Genomic DNA, 19,481 nt, shown 5'->3' on the forward strand with positions numbered 1-19,481 from the left:
ATTAGGTTCTTGAAGCGACCTGCACAACTCTAACCCTATCTCCCTCAGCATTGAAACTCTATAAACCATCCCTTGCACTACTTTGGACTTATCTATAATTGTTTTCTTTTGCTTACACTGACATCTTGTTTTTCACGGTCTTTAATCTTCTTCGCCATCTGGTTTAAGTTATATATAATTTACAGCCCACATGAAATTCTGCAGGCACCATGGAAGTGCAGTGGTTAGCGTAATGCTATTACAGTACCAGTGACCAGGGTTCAAATCCCACGTTCTTCCTGTAACTCAGTGGGTCTCCTCCCATATTCCAAATGTCTTTAGGTTAGTTGCTCACACGGGTGTAAATTGGGCTGGAAGGACCGGTTACTGTACTGTATCTCTAAATAAAGTCAGCAGGTCAGGCAAAATCTATAGAGGAAAATAAACGGCTAACATATTGGGCTGAGATCCTTGAACTCATGAAAGGCCTTGTCTGAAACGTCGACTGTTTATTTCCCTCCATAGATGCTGCCTGACCTGTTGAGTTCCTCCAGCGTTTTGTGTTACTCAAGATTTCCAACACTTGCAGAATCTCATGTCTATGTGTAGTATATGTTCTGTATGTTGTCTATACCTACATGCCTTTGATGCTGCTGCAAATAGCTTTCCATTGTACTTGTGTAAGTGACACGATCTTCTCCCTGACTTGACTGTTTATGTATTTGATGCACTCAAGGGCTCAAGTAACACTTCGAACTCGTTTACCAGAGGAAAAAAAAACAGTGGAATTACTGGTTTCAAGATTCTGATATGTCACTGTATTCCGCCTCTAAAGGTAACATTCAGTTCCAAAATCGTGTTGGATAAGTGTGGGATGAATCAGACTGGGCATATATTGGAGTGAGTGTGACAGAGCATCAGTTAATGAATGTCAGAGGTTTGGAGAGTTGGACAAAAATTCAGATTCAGATTTACGTTCAGATTAATTTATCACATGTACATCCAAACATGCTTGGGTCTACAACCAGCATAGCCAAGAATATGCAGGGGACTGCCCACAAGTGTGGGCACACATCTCAGTGCTAAAATAGCAGGCCCACAATGTTCCACAGAACAACAATGGAACAAATGAAGCCCCTTTACCATCCCCCACCCGACCCATTCACTCATACACCAGGACAGGCCGCCTCTGGGTTTCCAATTCTGCTCCCTGCATTCTCAGACTCACAGACATCAGGCCTCTAATGTCAGACTTCAGCCCCAGGGTTTGACGGGTTTGAAAATGTCTGATTTGTTGTGAACGCTGCCAGTATGGAGAGACAGTAACCAAATACTTTCCCTTACCTCCACCCCACTACCCTAACAGTAACCAAATACTTCTCCTCATCTCTACCCCACTACCCTAACAAACTCCTTGCCAGTGCCTACTTACAAGGCAGGTTTTGTCGCTAGTTAATTTTGCTTGGATTTGTTTGCTGTGACTGTCCAAGGTTTTCTTAAGTTCTTTAAAGCTGCTGAATTCTAGAAATGCCAGGAGTACAATGTGACTGGGAGAATGAACAAAGGTAATGCAGAATAGGAGGGGCCACTTTCCACTCCAGAATAGGAGGGGAAAGAAAGAAAGAGAGAGAGAGAGAGACAGACAGGCAGACAGACAGAGAGAGAGAGAGAGAGCAGTCAGCAGTTTACCATGACTGCCCATTACCCGCCCATTACCCTCCCTCTGGTGCCCCTCTTTCTTCCCTTCTTCCAATGGTTCCCTCTCTCCTATCAGATTCCTTCTTCTTCAGCCCTTTACTATTTCCAGCTATCACCCCCCATCTTCTCACTTCATCCCCCCCTCACCTGTGTTCACCTATTACCTGCCAGCCTGCACTTCTTCCCTTCACTCCCCCACCTCCACCTTCCTTTCCAGTTCTGCTGGAGTCTCAGCCCAAAACACCGACTGTTCATTACCATCTGTAGATGCTGCCTGACTTCCTGAGTCCCTCCAGCATTCTGTGTGTGTTTTGCAGTGAGCCACAACCATCCAGGGTCGTCAAGGAGCAGATTACTGATCTGAATATGAGTGAGAACTTCGACCCCTGCAGTTTCCTGAACCAGGAATTAGCACAATAATTTACTGATGCTCCAAGAAATCCGGCACTGATGAGAATTTGAACTGAGAAACAACAGACACATAGAGCCAAACTTTCTCTATAGGTACAAAAATGGAAGTCCCAAAGCTGCTGTCAGCTGCTTGTAAGTATTTGTCAGCCATTTCCCGGCTGTTGTCTCCACACAGGAACCTGCAATGAAAACCTGTACTGAAGTGTGCCCAGTACAAGGGACTTCTCCAATGGTTCCTGTGGAAGCTAATACTCACAGGAGGCAACCTTGGCCCGAAACTTCAACTGTTTACTCTTTTCCATAAATGCGGCCTGGCCTCATGAGTTCTTCCAGCATTTTATGTGTGTTGTGTGTGCTACACATTTAGATTTCTTTTTAATTGTTCAGTGTTTTAGTTTTGTTTAATGTTTTAGTTTTTAAATATTTTTCTCCCTTAAGTTTCCGAAAAAACATTGAGTTGGTTCTATTATCCTTTGAACAGGCAGAAATATCTACTTCTTCAACTGTTTATTCCTCTTCATAGATGCCGCCTGCCATACTGAGTTCTTCCAGCACTTGAGTGTGTTGCTTTGACTTCCCAGCACCTGCAGAATCACTCTGTTCATGCACTACTTCTATTGGCAGATATGGGTGGCTCGGTAGCATAGCAGTTAGCCTAACGCTTTATAGCATCAGTGATTGAGGTTCAATTCCTGCTACTGTTGTACATTTTCCCTGTGACTGAGTGTGTTTCCTCTAGGTGCCCCACTTTGCTCCCACATTCCGAAGAAGTACAGGTCAGGGTTAGTTTGTTATGGGCATGTTACATTTGTGCAAAAAGCATGGCGACACTTGAAGTTTGCCTCCAATACATCCTCAGATTATGATAGTTACATCACATTACAAGCCCTTCAGCCTATGATGTTGTGCCAATTTTTTAATCCAAGAGTTTCTTAAATGTCCCTGGCAGATATATGTTCCATGTATCTCTGACATACCCACTGTACCTTCCTCCAAATACCTTAAAATCATATCCCTTCGCATTAACCATTTCTGCCCTGGGAAAAAGTCTCTGGCACTCTATTCGATTCATGTCTCTTATCATCTTGTCCTCCTCTATCAAGACACCTCTCATTCTCCTTCATTCCAAAGAGAAAATCCATAACTCACTCAACCTCTCCTCATAAGACATGCTCTCCAGTCCAGGCAGCATCCTGTTAAATCTCCTCTGCAACCTTTCTAAAGTTTGCATATCTTATCTGTAATGAGACAAAAAGAACTAAGTAGAATATTCCAAGCAATACGCACAAAATGCTGAAGGAATTTAGCAGGTCAGGCAGCATCTACGGAAATGAATAAACAGTGATGTTTTGGAACGAGACCCTTCTTCAGGACTGGAAAGGAAAGGGGAAGATGCAGAATAAAAAGGTGGAAAGGGGGAAGGAAGGTAGCTAGAAGGTGATAGGTGAAGCCAGGTGGGCGGGAAAGGTAAAGGGCTGGAATGGAAGGAACCAGGTAAGAAAGGAATGTGGAATATGGGTGAAAGGGAAGAAGGAGGGGAACCCAGTGGAGGAGATAAGCAGATGAGAAGAGGTAAGAGGTAAAAGGCCAGAGTGGGGAATACAAAAAGAGGGAAGGGGGAGAGAAATTTCTGCTGGAAGGAAAAATCAATGTTCTTGCAATCAGGTTGGAGGTGACACAGACAGAATGTGAGGTGTTGCTCCTCCACCTTGAGTGTGGCCTCATTGTGGCAAAAGAGGGGTCCATGGACTAGTGTGTCGTAATGGGGAAGGGGATAGGAAATAAAATGGATGGCACTGGGAAATGCTGCTCTTGGCGGATGGAGCGTAGCTGCTTGACAAAGCGGTCCCCAATTTATGTCAGGTTTTAGATGCACTGAAGATGGTGGAAGTTGCAGAGAGAAACGTGTTTAATGCGGAGACTCATGGGGTGATAGATGAGGACAAGAGGAACTCTACCCCTGTTAAGGCTGCATGACAATAGGGTGAACGCAGATGTCTGGGAAATGGAGGAGACGTGGATGAGGGCAGCATCAATGGTGGAGGAAGGGAAACCCTGTTCTATGAAGATGTCTTCTGATGTACTGGAAAGGAAATTCTCATCCTAGGAACTGACGCTACAAAGGCAAAGGAACTGAGAAAAGCTAATAACATATTTACAGGAGATAGGGTAGAAAGAGGTATAGTCAAGATAGTCATGGGAATCGGCAGGCTTATAAAATATGTTGGTAGACTATTTATCTCCAGAGATTCAGACAGAGAGATCAAGAAAGGGGAGGGAGGTGTCAGAAATGGGACAGAACCAGAACAGTGTGTCCGGGAAGAGGAGGAGGATTGGAGATTGGATTAGATTATGAGGACACTCAGTCCTCATTTATTGTCATTTAGAAATGCATGCATTAAAAAATGATACAATGATAGGAGAAGAGGTCATCAGTATGGCGTGTAGAATTCTTGCCAAAGAATTGGCCTTGAAGAGGAAGATAATGGAAGAAGAGCTTGTGTCATGGTGGGCGCAGAACTCACTAAGCTGTGGGAGAAGGGGGACAAAGGTAAGCCCCTTGCTGAATACAGGATGTTCTGCATCAGAGAGGGGAAAGCCAGAAGGAATAGTGAAGACACGCCAGGGATCAGAGGGAGGAAGAGAGCTAGTGGTGTCAGAAGAGGGGGGAGGGTTGGAGTACTCTGCGAAGATAGGGTGGGAGGAAGATGGAGTCTCTGAGGATCCAGGAGGCGACAGGGGAGCCGAAAAGGCTTAGGATTGGAGAGTGGCCATGGAGGAGACGGCACCCAGGGGCCCAGTGGCAGCAAGGATGGTCTTGGCCTGGAGCTGCTGGTGGCTAAGGCCTGGCTGGAGCTGGAGCTGGAGCTAGAGACTGTGTCATTCAACGCCTGAAGACAAAAGGGTTTGTTGGAACCAGAGTTGTATCTGCAGTCTGGAGCTGCCCTGGGCTGTTGGAGCCAGAGTTGGCGACAATTGTATACCCATTCGGAGACGTCCAGGGTGGCTGGAACCAGGGTTGGAGTCAGTGGGACCTGTGGTCTGGAGTTGCCTGATTGATTCGAGGTCTGAGCGGGAGTTGGCAGGATCTGCGGTCTTAAGATCTTCCAATCCTTCCTGGATGCGAGGAAGGCGAAGAACTGGTGGATGAAGGTGTGGATCTGACAGAAGTTGAAATGTTGGAGGGGTCCTGGCAGGCAGAGGAGACAGAGGCCCAGACTGTGGCAGAGACTGAGACAGGATACACAGGTATCTCCACGGAGCAGAAAGGTTGGCACGTAGAATTCAGAGGCAGAAGTAGCAGGAGAAACAGTCAATCAAACATGAATATCTGGAATCCTTGGTGGATCCAAACTGAGAGACCTAAAATGGTTCTGGAAGACATGAGGAACAAGATGGTGGTGAAGACAAGTTCCCAGGAAGGACAGGAAGGATATGTGGCTGTGGTAATGAGTACATGGTTGAAGAGTCAGAGGACATTAAGAGATAAGAAAATATTCAACTGTGGTCTAACCAGGGTTTTATGGAGCTGCAACATTATCTTATGGTTCTTGAACTCAATCCCCAAAGGTGGAATGTTTTCCAGAAGTCACTGTCCTGAGTACATTGCAATCCACAGACTGTAGATTCTGGACCAATATATTTTTAGGTCTGACTGTCATACAAATGTTTTTTTCTGGAACTAGGAAGACATTTCTTTGCAGAAATGACATGTTGTATCCTGCTACAAGGAGCTGGTAATTGGTTTGTAAGGTGTAGATAACACAAGCTAAACTGATGACTAATGCAAGGAAATCCTGGACAGAGCACCCATGGTTTGCTCCTCTGTAATCTGCTGTGCAGAGTTCCATTAGGCACTGAGAGCCTATAGCTACGGTCACCTTCAGATTTAGCTGGAGTAATCCTTTACAAATGATTGCAGGTCATCAAAACTAGACAGCCCATTTCCTCTCCCAGAGTTGCTTGTCCGTAACACTGAATCATGGTGGTTTTGTCTCCCACAGTATCAAGTTTGGCACATTTTTAAAACTTGTGCTTAGTTCCTCTGTCATAAGGTGGTGGCTGGGAACAGACCCAAGTGCAGGACACAAACACTGAAGTACTAGGGACAGGACTAGGATAGAGGCTGAGGGCTAGGACATGGACACGAAAACTGGGAACCCAGAACAGGACAGAACAAGAGAGCTAGGAGCCAGAGCTTGGACTCCAAGCCAGAGACTGGACAAAGACCCAGAACCTGGGTCTTGCCTCTGGCTCGGACCCCAGAACTAAGCAAGGACGTGACTTGGCTGGCAGGCAGGACGAGACTGGAGTCTTTAGGCTTGAGACTTGAGGCGAGGCTGGAGACCAGAGACTTGAGGTGAGGCTGGAGACCAGAGACTTGAGGTGAGGTTTGAGACCAGAGAATTGAGGTGAGGCTGGAGACCAGCGATTTGAGGCGAGGCTGGAGACCAGAGATTTGAGACTAGAAGCTTGAGGCTTGGGGTCTTGAAGCTTGGCTTGGGACTTGAGGCCAGGCTTGGCTAGAGACTTGAGGCCAGGCTTGGCTAGAGGCTTGGGGTCTTGAATCTCCTCCTGGGCAGGGCGTGGATCTCCACCTGATGGACGCAAGGGACAGGAAGGGACAGAACCAACCGCAGGGTAACGGCAATCTGGCCTGACTTACCCGACAGAGGCAAGGGACAGGAAGGGACAGGACCAACTGCAGGGTAATGGCAAGATGGCCTGGTTTACCTGACGAAGGCAAGGGACAGAACCAACAGCAGGGTAACGGCAAGATGGCCTGGCTTACCCGGCAGAGGCACGGACCAGGAAGGGAGCTAGGTACAGGGTGGCTCCAAGACAAAACTTCAGGCGAGACGAGGTGAAAGTTACCAGCAAGACAAGACAAGGCTTCAGGCAATGCAAGGCGACACAAGAACTTCAAGCGAGGTGAGAGTTACCGGCAAGACAAGGCTAGGCTCCATGCGAGGAAACAGAAGGCAGGGGAAGCGATACAAGGAGTAAGGACAAGAACAATCCAGCTGCCACGCCCTGGTCTCTGGAGGTATTTATGCAGCCAGCCCCAACGAGAATCAGCTGCCTCAATTAGTGCTCAACAGGAACAGAAACAGGGTAGACAGGAAAACCTGGAGCAAGGGTTGATGGACCGGACTGTGAACCGGAATGCTGACTTCACGGACCGAACTATGACATCCTCAGGTTTCCCAATGTCGATCATTCTCCAAACCTGAGCTCTGATTCTCAGCACTCCCTCATTCCACTCCATCCCTTGAACCACGTGGATTCTGGTCTTTGAAATTTCCAATAGAGACATCTCCCTGCTTCACTTCCTTTAGACCTTAGTTGAAACTCATTTAATCATCTCACATTAATGACTGGGTCTGAACTTTCCTCATGTTCTCATGAAGAAGACCGGGACATGATCATGAAAGAAGCTATTTTTTGTTATAGATGGCCTCCAAGTCTGTGCTGGCCATGAAACATATCTATACAGATCCGATTCTCTTGACATTCCCATTCTCTATCAGTTATGGTGATCTTGTCCTGTCCTGTCCTGTGTCACCAAGTACTCCATCACCTCATCCTTAACAATTGAGCAATCTAGCACCTTCCCAACCATGGAGGTCAGGCTAACTGGTCTATAATTTCATTTCTGCTGGCTTCCTCCTTTCTTAAAGAGTGGAGTGACATTTGCAATTTTTCCAGTCCTCTGCCACCATGCCAGAGTACAGTGATTTTTGAAAGATCAATTCTAATGCCACCACAACCTCTAACGCTACTTCTTTCAGAAGCCTAGGGTGCAGTTCATTTCGTCCGGGTGAGTTGTGTACCTTTAGGTCTTTCAGCTTTTTGAGCACCTTCTCTCTTGTAACAGTAACTGAACCCACTTCTCTTCCTTCACACACTACAACATCAGGCATACTCCTAGTGTCTTCCACAGTGAAGATTGACACAAAATACTCATTTAGTTCATCAGCCATCTCCTTGTCCCCCATTATTATTTCTCCTGCCTCATTTTCTAGTGGTCTGTTGGCTGTAACTAAGTCCCATCACCTGCTTATCCTTCCTGACAATCTGACTGCATGCTATCTTCACTTTTTTTACCATCCGTCCTTCCCTTCGCTGGTTCCCAACCCCCCTCCCACCAAGTTAGTTTAAACCCTCCCCAACAGCTCTAACACACCTGCCCGCGAGAATATTGGTACACTTTGGGTTCAGGTGTAACCTGTCACTTTTGATCAGGTCATACCTCCCGCAGAAGAGATCCCAATTATCCAAGAACCTGCAGCCTTTCCCACTGCACCAGCTTCTCAGCCACACATTTATCTGCCACATCATCCTGTTTCTACCCTCAGTGGCGCATGGCACAGGCAGCAATCTAGAAATGACTACCCGGGAGGTCCTGCTTCTCGGCTTTCTACCTAGCTCCTTAAATTCTCTTTTCAGGATCTCATTGCTTTTCCTTCCTCTATCTTTAGTACCAATATGTACCAAGAAATCTGGCTACTCCCCTTCCCCCTCCAAGATGTTGCAGACATCCCCGACCCTGGCACCTGGGAGGCAACATACCATCCAGGTGTCCCATTCATGTCCACAGAATCTCCTGTCTGATCCCCTCACTATCGAGTCCCCTATCACTACTGCTCCCTTCTCTCTCTTTCCTCACTGCACCACAGACCCATGCTCAGCGCCTGTAACCCAGTCACCATGGTACTCTCCCGGGAGGTCACCCACCCCCCGCCAAAAAAAGTATCCAAAATGGTATACTTGTTTTTGAGGGGCTAACGTCCAAGGATACATGGTGTATGGGAAGGATAGGAAGGTAGGCAGAGGGGGAGGCTTGGCTTTATTGGTAAGAAATGATATTAAATCATTAGAAAGAGGTGATATAGGATCGGAAGGTGCAGAATCTTTATGGGTTGAGCTAAGAAATAGCAGGGCTAAAAGGACCCTGATGGCAGTTATTTATAGGCCTCCAAACAGCTGCAGGGATGTGGACTACAAATCACAACTGGAAATAGAAAAGGCTTGTCAGAAGGGCAGTGTTATGATAATTGTGGGGGATTTTAACATGCGAGTAGATTGGGAAAATCAGGTCGGCACTGGATCTCAAGAGAGAGGATTTGTAGAATGTCTGCGAGATGGCTTTTTAGAACAGCTTGTTGTTGAGCCCACTAGGGGATCGGCTGTACTGGATTGGGTATTGTGTAATGAACCGGAGGTGATTAGACAGATTGAGGTGAAGGAACCCTTAGGAGGCAGTGATCATAACATGATTGAGTTCACTGTGAAATTAGAAAAAGAGAAGCCGAAATCTGATGTGTTGGTATTTGAGTGGAGTAAAGGAAATTACAGTGGCATGAGAGAGGAACTGGCCAAAGTTGACTGGAAAGGGACGCTGGCGGGAAAGACAGCAGAGCAGCAGTGGCTGAAGTTTATGTGAGAAATGAGGAATGTGCAAGACAGGTATATTCCAAAAAAGAAGAAATTTTCGAGTGGAAAAAGGATGCAACCATGGTTGACAAGAGAAGTCAAAGCCAAAGTTAAAGCAAAGGAGAGGGCATACAAGGAAGCAAAAATTAGTGGGAAGACAGAGGATTGGGAAGTTTTTAAAACCTTGCAAAAGGAAACCAAGAAGGTCATTAAGAGGGAAAAGATTATCTATGAAAGGAAGCTAGCAAATAATATCAAAGAGGATACTAAAAGCTTTTTCAAGTATATAAAGAGTAAAAGACAGGTGAGAGTAGATATAGGACCGATAGAAAATGATGCTGGAGAAATTGTAATGGGAGATAAGGAGATGGCAGAGGAACTGATCGAGTATTTTGCATCAGTCTTCACTGAGGAAGACATCAGCAGTATACCGGACACTCAAGGGTGGCAGGGAAGAGAAGTGTGCGCAGTCACAATTACGACAGAGAAAGTACTCAGGAAGCTGAATAGGCTAAAGGTAGATAAATCCCCTGGACCAGATGGAATGCACCCTCGTGTTCTGAAGGAAGTAGCTGTGGAGATTACGGAGGCATTAGCAATGATCTTTCAAAAGTCGATAGATTCTGGCATGGTTCCGGAAGACTGGAAGATTGCAAATGTCACTCCGCTATTTAAGAAGGGGGCAAGGAAGCAAAAAGGAAATTATAGACCTGTTAGCTTGACATCGGTGGTTGGGAAGTTGTTGGAGTCGATTGTCAAGGATGAGGTTACAGAGTACCTGGAGGCATATGACAAGATAGGCAGAACTCAGCATGGATTCCTTAAAGGAAAATCCTGCCTGACAAACCTATTACAATTTTTTGAGGAAATTACAAGTAGGCTAGACAAGGGAGATGCAGTGGATGTTGTATATTTGGATTTTCAGAAGGCCTTTGACAAGGTGCCACACATGAGGCTACTTAACGAGATAAGATCCCATGGAATTACGGGAAAGTTACATACGTGGATAGAGCGTTGGCTGATTGGCAGGAAACAGAGAGTGGGAATAAAGGGATCCTATTCTGGTTGGCTGCCAGTTACCAGTGGTGTTCCACAGGGATCAGTGTTGGGGCTGCTTCTTTTTACATTGTACATCAACGATTTGGATTATGGAATAGATGGCTTTGTGGCTAAGTTTGCTGACGATACGAAGATAGGTGGAGGGGCCTGTAGTGCTGAGGAAACGGAGAGTCTGCAGAGAGACTTGGATAGATTGGAAGAATGGGCAGAGAAGTGGCAAATGAAGTACAATGTTGGAAAGTGTATGGTTATGCACTTTGGCAGAAAAAATAAACGGGCAGACTATTATTTAAATGGGGAAAGAATACAAAGTTCTGAGATGCAACGGGACTTGAGAGTCCTCATACAGGATACCCTTAAAGTTAACCTCCAGGTTGAGTCAGTAGTGAAGAAGGCGAATGCAATGTTGGCATTCATTTCTAGAGGAATAGAGTATAGGAGTAGGGATGTGATGTTGAGGCTCTATAAGGCGCTAGTGAGACCTCACTTGGAGTACTGTGGGCAGTTTTGGTCTCCTTATTTAAGAAAGGATGTGTTGACGTTGGAGAGGGTACAGAGAAGATTCACTAGAATGATTCCGGGAATGAGAGGGTTAACATATGAGGAACGTTTGTCCGCTCTTGGACTGTTTTGCTTGGAGTTTAGAAGAATGAGGGGAGACCTCATAGAAACTCTTTGAATGTTAAAAGGCATGGATAGAGTGGACGTGGCAAAGTTATTTCCCATGATGGGGGAGTCTACTATGAGCGGGCATGACTTAAGGATTGAAGGGTGCCCTTTCAGAACAGAAATGCGAAGAAATTTTTTTAGTCAGAGGGTGGTGAATCTATGGAATTTGTTGCCACGGGCAGCAGTGGAGGCCAAGTCATTGGGTGTATTTCAGGCAGAGATTGATAGGTATCTGAGTAGCCAGGGCATCAAAGGTTATGGTGAGAAGGCGGGGGAGTGGGACTAAATAGGAGAATGGATCACCCCATGATAAACTGGCAGAGAAGACTCGATGGGCTGAATGGCCTACTTCTGCTCCTTTGTCTTATGATCTGTGGTCTTATGGGAATGGCCACAGGGGTGCTCTGCTCTAACTGCCTATTCACATTTCCATTTCTCCTGATGGTCACCCAGCTACTGGCCTTCTGTAGGTTTGGGGTGACTACTTCCCTGTAACTTTGATCAACTATATCCTCGCTCTCCTATACAAGCCAAAGGTCATCCAGTTGCTGCTCCAGATCCCTAACTCGGTCTTCAAGGAGCTGCAGCCGGATGTACTTCACGCAGACTCTGGGTCTCGCAGTTCTCCAACATGACTCCACTAAGGAGTTTGTCCCATGGTTAAGCTAGGATAAAGCAGGGATTGCTGAATGGTGCGGGTTGAAGGACTGAAGGGGCCTATCCTGCACTGTATCTCAGTAGCAAAAAACTAAATGAAGTACAATTCAGTTTTCAGAATCCAGTTATTGGCGACAACATGTGCAGTTACAGTGGCTGTAATGAGTATTGAAGTGGATCTGGGGTTGCAATAGTCATAATGACTTCCTCCTGTCCTCCACCTTGCTGTCCCCATCTCGTCTGAGGGAGGTGGATGTGGTAGAAAAGGCAGAGGAATGAGATACGGCCTTTTGGGAGGGGGTAGACAAGCATTTCAATAGCTCTACAAAAGGTCAGAGCTTATGTGAACTGCAGGCAGGCAAAGCAATTGTCACTGTCACATAATAAAATAAAATTCCAGGAAAAAAACAGTGTAGGCAAATGTATAAAGGCATCAAATTACACAGAGGCAACATACCTGTCATAGAAACCGTCTCTGTAATAGTCGTAGTCAAACTCATAGCCACTTCTGCAGAAAGAAAAGAAGCCATTCAGTTAGGATCTAAGCGAGTGCTGACAGCATCTTAAATAATTCTAATGACTCTGTGACAGCCAGTTATTATTTATCTGGATGTTGGTTAGCCAGCTGGCAATGTATGTCTTGGAATTCTTAGTGGCTGGAGTTAAAGTGGTAACAGCTACTCCACCGAGCCAGAGAGGCCAGCCCCAGAACTCCACTGCTGAAAGGTAGTCTTTGTTCAGGTCTAACGTGGAGTGACAGTGTCACAGCTGGTAGAGCTACTGCCTTACAGCTCCAGTGACCTAGGTTCTGTTTTGACCTCGGGTGCTGTCTGTGTGGAGTTTGCAAGTTCTCCCTGTGATTTTGTGCGATATCCACCCACCCCACCCCCGCCACTGCCACTCCTGGGTGCACCCGAGGTCAAGACCTAGGTTCAGTCTTGACCTCGGGCGTGTGGAGTTTGCAAGTTTTTCCTGTGATTTTGTGAGATTCACCCCCTCCCCTCCCCTTGCCTCTCCTGGGTCTCCACATCTCAATTTCTGTTCTCCTCCCCTCCCCATTCTCCTCAACTGCACCTTACCTACCTAACCCCTCCAGTACCTAGAGTGACAGAGGCACAAAGCACTACAACACAAGAAACAGTTTCATCTAGTTCATGCCAGCACTCCTGCTGGCAGCTCATTCCACACTCTCACCATCCTCTGAGTAAAGACGCTCCCTTTCAGATTCCCCTTAAAATCTCACCCTTCACTTTAACCTATGACTTCTAGTTCTAGACTCATCCAACCTTACCACTATCTGTACCCTTATAATTTTGTATACAGGTACCTTTATCAACCCTCCCCTCATTCTCCTATGCTCCAGTGAATAAAGTCTATGTAGGTTTTCATAACTGTCAACTACTTTCTCTATCAATTCTTTTCATAAAATTCAATCTGCGAACATGGGCACCGCTGGGTAGGGCTGCAGTTATTGTTCATCACTGTGGCTCGAGAAGGACATGGCAGGCTGCCTTCTCAAACCAACTGTACTTCCTATGATACCTACCTGCCAGGAATGATATAATGCAGCCCACTCCAGTTTGGTACCATGTGAGAACTCATTCACCAATTGCTCCATGTGCCGCCATGCATTTGAGATAAAAAAAACATTTCCCCCAACCCCATTCGTGCCAACAACTCAGGGTGGCCATTATGAAAAATGGAGGCCATTCAATCCATCAATGCCATCCCAACATTCAATTGAATCATGAATGACCTGCATCTCATCTCCATTTGCTACACCTTCTTTCCCATCGTGATAACAATTCTGCAACATCATGTATAAAGCAGAAGGTAAAATGAAAATATAATTTAAAATAGTGAAGTTCACATAAAACAAAAAATCTGATAATACAACATATAAAACATAAAATATTCATAAATTCAAATCCTGTGCTGCCTTGCGGCTATATCCACTCATGAGGAAGGCTTCGGGAGTAAGCCCAGTGGGAAAAGTCCGGAGGTGGAGTCCCTAAGGCAGTCCTACGTTGAGTTCAATGCTGACTGACAGCACTTGCAACACTGCTAATGCCAAACTCTGTTGGTCTCTGCCATTCCTTTGGGTTCATCAGGTACTTGGAGAGGGAGGGCTTGCTACATGGGCCACAAGTTGCTCTCCATATTGAACTGCTCAGTCGACGATGGTCAACCCTGTCTGACAGAGGCCTCAATCAACAACATAAATTGCATAGGAAATGGTGAAAAAATGCCTTGCAAAATTAAGGCATTAGTGAAAAGAAAACTCCATGGTAATGCAATGGCAGTTGGTAGTGTTTTGTTGCTGAGATAGGTTTAGGGTTGTGAAGTTTGCTTTACGAACCTGATGGGTGGAGGAACGTGCTGTAGCTGTTTCTGAACCTGGTGGTGTGGGACTTCAGGTTTCCTACCTCCTGCCGGATGGTGACAGCAAGCCTTCTTTGAACAATGCTAAAGCTCTGAAAACACATGTTCAAATGTACTCTAAATAGGGATGTCCAAATCTGTGAACTTGTGCTCACTCAGCTTGTGTTCGTTTATGATGTTGTCCTACGAACAATCACTGTCTCTCCTGCACAAAACAGTGTACCCTGCCTCTCTACGACCCTCCCATCACCCTGTTCATGACCTTGGTCGCGAAGGATAAAATTCCTTCTTCTGCAGGGTGGGCTCAGGTTGCCAATGCTTTCCTTGGGAAAACCCAAGTAGAAGAGCTGGTGACCAGCCAGCTTTTGATAAATGGTGATGTGTTCTCCTTCAGACATCAAGCTTTAACCGATGATAGCAATTTCCACTGCAGTGTGATAAGAGAATGGATATTATAGAGGGTGTTGCGGAGAGGACAGACGAGAGGTGGGGGAACCAGACTGGAGACGATTGATTGGCTTTATGAAGGTGCTGCTGTTAACTATTTCCATCTCACAGCTCTGATTTGGTACCTGGGTTTGACAGCATTCTGGCTAAAATAGGATGACTAGGTTATCCCTGCAACAGTCACAGGGAACAGACTGCACAGCACAGGAGACTGAGGTCCTTTAACATCTGCCAGACGGTGCCGAGGATGTTCTATGAGTCTGTGGTGGCCAGTGCGATCATGTTTGCTGTTGTGTGCTGGGGCAGCAGGCCGAGGGTAGCAGACACTAACAGAATCAACAAACTCATTCGTAAGGCCAGTGATGTTGTGGGGATGGAACTGGACTCTCTGACGGTGGTGTCTGAAAAGAGGATGCTGTCCAAGTTGCATGCCATCTTGGACAATGTCTCCCATCCACTACATAATGTACTGGTTGGGCACAGGAGTACATTCAGCCAGAGACTCATTCCACCGAGACATAACACAGAGCATCATAGGAAGTCATTCCTGCCTGTGGCCATCAAACTTTACCACTCCTCCCTTGGAGGGTCAGACACCCTGAGCCAATAGGCTGGTCCTGGACTTTTTTCCTGGCATAATTTACATATTACTATTTAACTATTTATGGTTTTATTACTATTTAATTATTTATGGTGCAACTGTAACGAAAACCAATTTCCCCCGGGATCAATAAAATATGACTATGACTATCAGAATGTTCTGGGATCATTGCCGAGATTGTAGCTCAAGGGTCAGACTGGAAGTCCAGAACTCAAGGCACGTTGACTGGAGCCAAGTGTGCCAATCTCTGAGTTCACTTGGGAGGTCGAAGCCTGGTGTCTGCTCGGGGCTGGAGGCTGGAGCCCTGTCTTGGAGTTAACGGACTGTGTATGTGTGAAGGTTGGGGAGGGACAAGGCTTAATTTGCTGTTGTTGTTTCGTTGCTTGTTGTGTTTTGTGTTGTACTGCACAGCAAAGTTCCCTCTAATTTTGTTTTAAAGCTGTACAGACCAACTATTTCTCTGAATAGAAAATCTTTACATCATCTGAGAACTGCGCACCACATTAATAAAACATCATATTAAAGCAGATTCCAGCTGCGTGGCAACAAAGGCTATGTGCGCAGGAGCATTTTGGTTACTGTGTAGCCATGCACCTGCGCAGCTTAGAGGAAACAGTGCTGCCAAGCATGGGGGCATGGGGGACATGCTGTGCTGGCACTGGAACGTGTGGCAACACTTGTGGGCTGCCCTCAGCACAAACTCAGATGTGCTCGTTGTTCGCATCAATGCATTTTGCTATGTTTCGATGTAAGCAGGACAAATAAACGTCAATCTTGAATCTTGAAGCTGAAGTGCTCTACCTTGGAAATTGCATTGGTTTAGGTATGTGCATAAAACCTGCTTTGCCCATGCTAACCCAGTGGGGACAGCATCGTGGAATCAGTTGATTTTTAAAATATTTTTTATTCCATACTAGTTGAATTAATACAAGACTGAAATCATAGTTTTCATTGTAGTTTCTTTCTTACTGACATAATTTGTATTTTTAACTATTTGTATCTTTAACAAAATTGTGTAGTTTTTACAGTATGTGATGATTCGTCCCCACTTACTGGCAGGAGGTGGTATAGCAGTCACATATATCTTTCATTTTTTTTAATTGGCTTGGTGGTAACACATTATACATGTGATAAAATTGTTTTAATTGTGTAATCTCTTAATTGGTTTATCACTATCTAAGGAATTTCTGTTATCTCAAATATAAATGTGATCGATTTTATGAAAGCACCATGTTGAATCTATTAAATCTGTTTAATCTCTGCTTTGCTTTTCAGCTCCTCACTTAGCTTCAAGTGCTTAGTACCTTTGCTTAAACTTCAAACTAAAATATTATGAAGAATCAAAGTTTTCCACTCATTCCTGAACTCTCAAAAGGATCCAGGGATCGAAAATCACCGAGGTCTGACAACAGTCTAATGTCACTGGCACTATTATAATAAAAGAAGCAATTGTATAAAAGTGGGAAGCAGCAGCAATAAAAGAACGAAAGTGATCTGTGCAGGATGAGAGAGTGCCTGTGAGTTGGAGAGTTGGAGGTGAGGGGTTGTGGCAGGGCATTCAGTACATGTGTGCTGGGTGGCAGCAGGAAGCAAAGATGTCTAACAGCCTGGGGAAAGCAGTTGTTACCCAGCCTGTGCCAGCCATATCCTTCTACACCTTGCCTACTTAAGTAGCTTTTGAAATGCCTACTAAACATATTAATTGTATCTGATTCCATCATCTCCTCTGACATGTTCTAGATATCAACCACTGTCTTTGGTTAAAAAAAAACTTGCCCTTCCGACCCCCTTACAGCTCCTTCCTTTCATCTTAAACCTATGCCTCCTTGTTTTTGGTATCCCTGCCATGGGAAAAATACTTCATCTATCTACCCTACCTGTGCCTGTTATACTGTATATTTTATTGGGTCACCCCTTAGACTTCTCTGCACACACAAGGGAAAACAAGCCCAGCCTAGCCAACATTCCCTCCATCTCTGAAGCCTTCCAATCCAGGCAACATCCCGGTGAACTTTCTCTACACTCTCTCTATTTTATGTGATAAAATATGGACATTTGTACACCAAATTAATCCAAATTTCTCTTAAATGTTGAAATCGAACCAGTGTGCACCGCTTCCACTGACAGCTCGCTCCACACTCACCAAACTCTGAGGGTAGAAGTTTCCCCTCGGGTTCCCCTTAAATATTTCACCTTTCACCTTTAACCTGTGGGTAGCAAGTTAATACGGAATAAACAAGTGAAGAGGCAACAAGCAGAGCTCTTTCCTGCTGAGAAAGACGCACTTACACTCCATAATATCCAGACAGAGAGGACAGGAACAAAAGGGAAAGAGTGATAAAAAGGTGGAAGAAAAATGAGTCTAAATTGAGATTACATTATTGGAAAAAGGTCAGCACTTCATTTTAGATTAACTCTGCCAAACAGATGACTTCATTAAAATAATATTGCATGGGTGAGTGTATATTTTCTTAGATGAATGAGCAGGAATCTTTTTGAAACATACAGAGTTTTAACAGGGAAAATTGGGAGGATGTTTCACTGGTTGTGGTGTTTAGGGTCAGAGGTCAGAGTCAGAAATGGGGTGGACTGTTCAGTACTTGGGGAGCAATCATTTCCTCCCACATAGGTGGTGAATCTTTGGAATTCTCTCTTATGGAGGGCTGTGGGGGCATTCAGACAATAAAGATGGAGGAAATTCTGGCTCGGAAGGGAATGAAGGGATATGGGTAGAGTTTTTCTGAGGCTGAAGATCTGACAAGATCCCAAGGAATGGTGGGGCAGGTTCAAGGCCCTTCCTATGTCTCTCACCTCCTCCTTCCTGTGAATCCCCACACCCACCTTACACAATATATTCCAGTGTGCGCATTGGTCTATCTGTATGCTGACATTTCATGGTAATCCGTGAAAATAGAAGGAGACAGTTACGAGATGCTCCCAACTGCACCAGCTTCTGGCATTTAGATACCAAACTCTCCAGAGTATGATTAGTTTGTGCAACTCCTTCAAGGGTTCAGGACAGTCCTGCTAAATCATGATTTAGGCACCAAGAATTGAGTATTTGAAGAGCACCTGAACTAAGGTTTGGTGCTCAATTTCAGTCTAATAGTGATTTCATCTGGTGCTTGTTTCGTGCTTAGTTCTCGATCAAATTTGATACCGTGTCTTGACCTTGCTTCAGATACTCCAGCATTTGGGTCCAAGACATTCTCGTCAAGGACTCCTCACAGTATGATTGGGCCAACATGGATCCAGTGAGGTATTGGAGCCTTTTGTTAGCTGTGGCCAGCCTCAGAGAGAAAATTTCCAGACAGAGCCTGGAGATACACGGCCACCAGGTCACTGTGTGCCAACTATTGCAAGAAGGAATCTAAAATCCCTTGGGTGAGGCTGTTGGTCACTCTATGGAGCCAGTACATCCTCTGACCCTGCAGAGATTCAACAGTGACCCGAGCTCTTGCTGCGGTTTCCTCATCCAATGCTCATTAGTGTTTAAACTCCAGCTGTCCCGGTTTCCTTCAGAGGCAGAAATGTGGCCTTCATTATCTTGCTTCTGACTGGAAGAGCCCTGGCCTGGGCCACCACACATTGGGAATGCAGGTCGGAGATTTGTTCAGATTCAAAGACCCTTGGAGTTTAGTCCCAGAAGCACAAGGACCTTTTGTTGCACCCCACTGCTAATGACTGAGGAGACAGACAAGGATTTTGACAGTGATTTGGCTTCTGTATTCACTATAGACTCTTATGGACCTATGGGGGAGACTCTGGGGTTTACTGACAGAATCTCTGAAGTCATTCTCGGAGGAAGGTTTGGGGGTAATTACAGCACCTAATCCAGCAGAATTTCCTTCCATCTACAAGGATTTGGAAGAGGCCTTTGGTAAGGAAAAAGGCCTCAACTCTTCCATTGCATGAAGAAAGTTCAGCAGTACATGCAGGCATGCGAGGTGTGCACCCGGAACAAGGAGCTCTGTACCCAACCTCAAGGTCTTCTCCTCACCCTACCTGTTTTGGAAAGACCATAGGTGCACATCTCCATGGAACTTGTCACAGGTCTTCCTCCTTCCAGGAGAAGACCGTTATCATGGTAATTGTGGATCGTTTTACCGATGGCCGGCAAATTTATTGCCTTGTATAGACT

General features: G+C 45.4%; 1 protein-coding gene across 2 annotated transcripts in view; it reads right to left on the reverse strand.

Moving 5' to 3' along the window:
- LOC134356075 (RNA-binding Raly-like protein) overlaps window positions 1-19,481 on the reverse strand; it is a 1,565,186-nt gene that overhangs the window by 193,708 nt on the left and 1,351,997 nt on the right. For both annotated transcript variants that reach the window (XM_063066635.1, XM_063066636.1), the window contains exon 6: window positions 12,368-12,418. In XM_063066635.1, coding sequence (XP_062922705.1) covers window positions 12,368-12,418 — 51 coding nt within the window. The remainder of the gene's footprint in view (window positions 1-12,367; window positions 12,419-19,481) is intronic.

The sequence above is a fragment of the Mobula hypostoma genome, chromosome 14, assembly GCF_963921235.1.
Source record: "Mobula hypostoma chromosome 14, sMobHyp1.1, whole genome shotgun sequence".
Classification (NCBI taxonomy): domain Eukaryota; kingdom Metazoa; phylum Chordata; class Chondrichthyes; order Myliobatiformes; family Myliobatidae; genus Mobula; species Mobula hypostoma.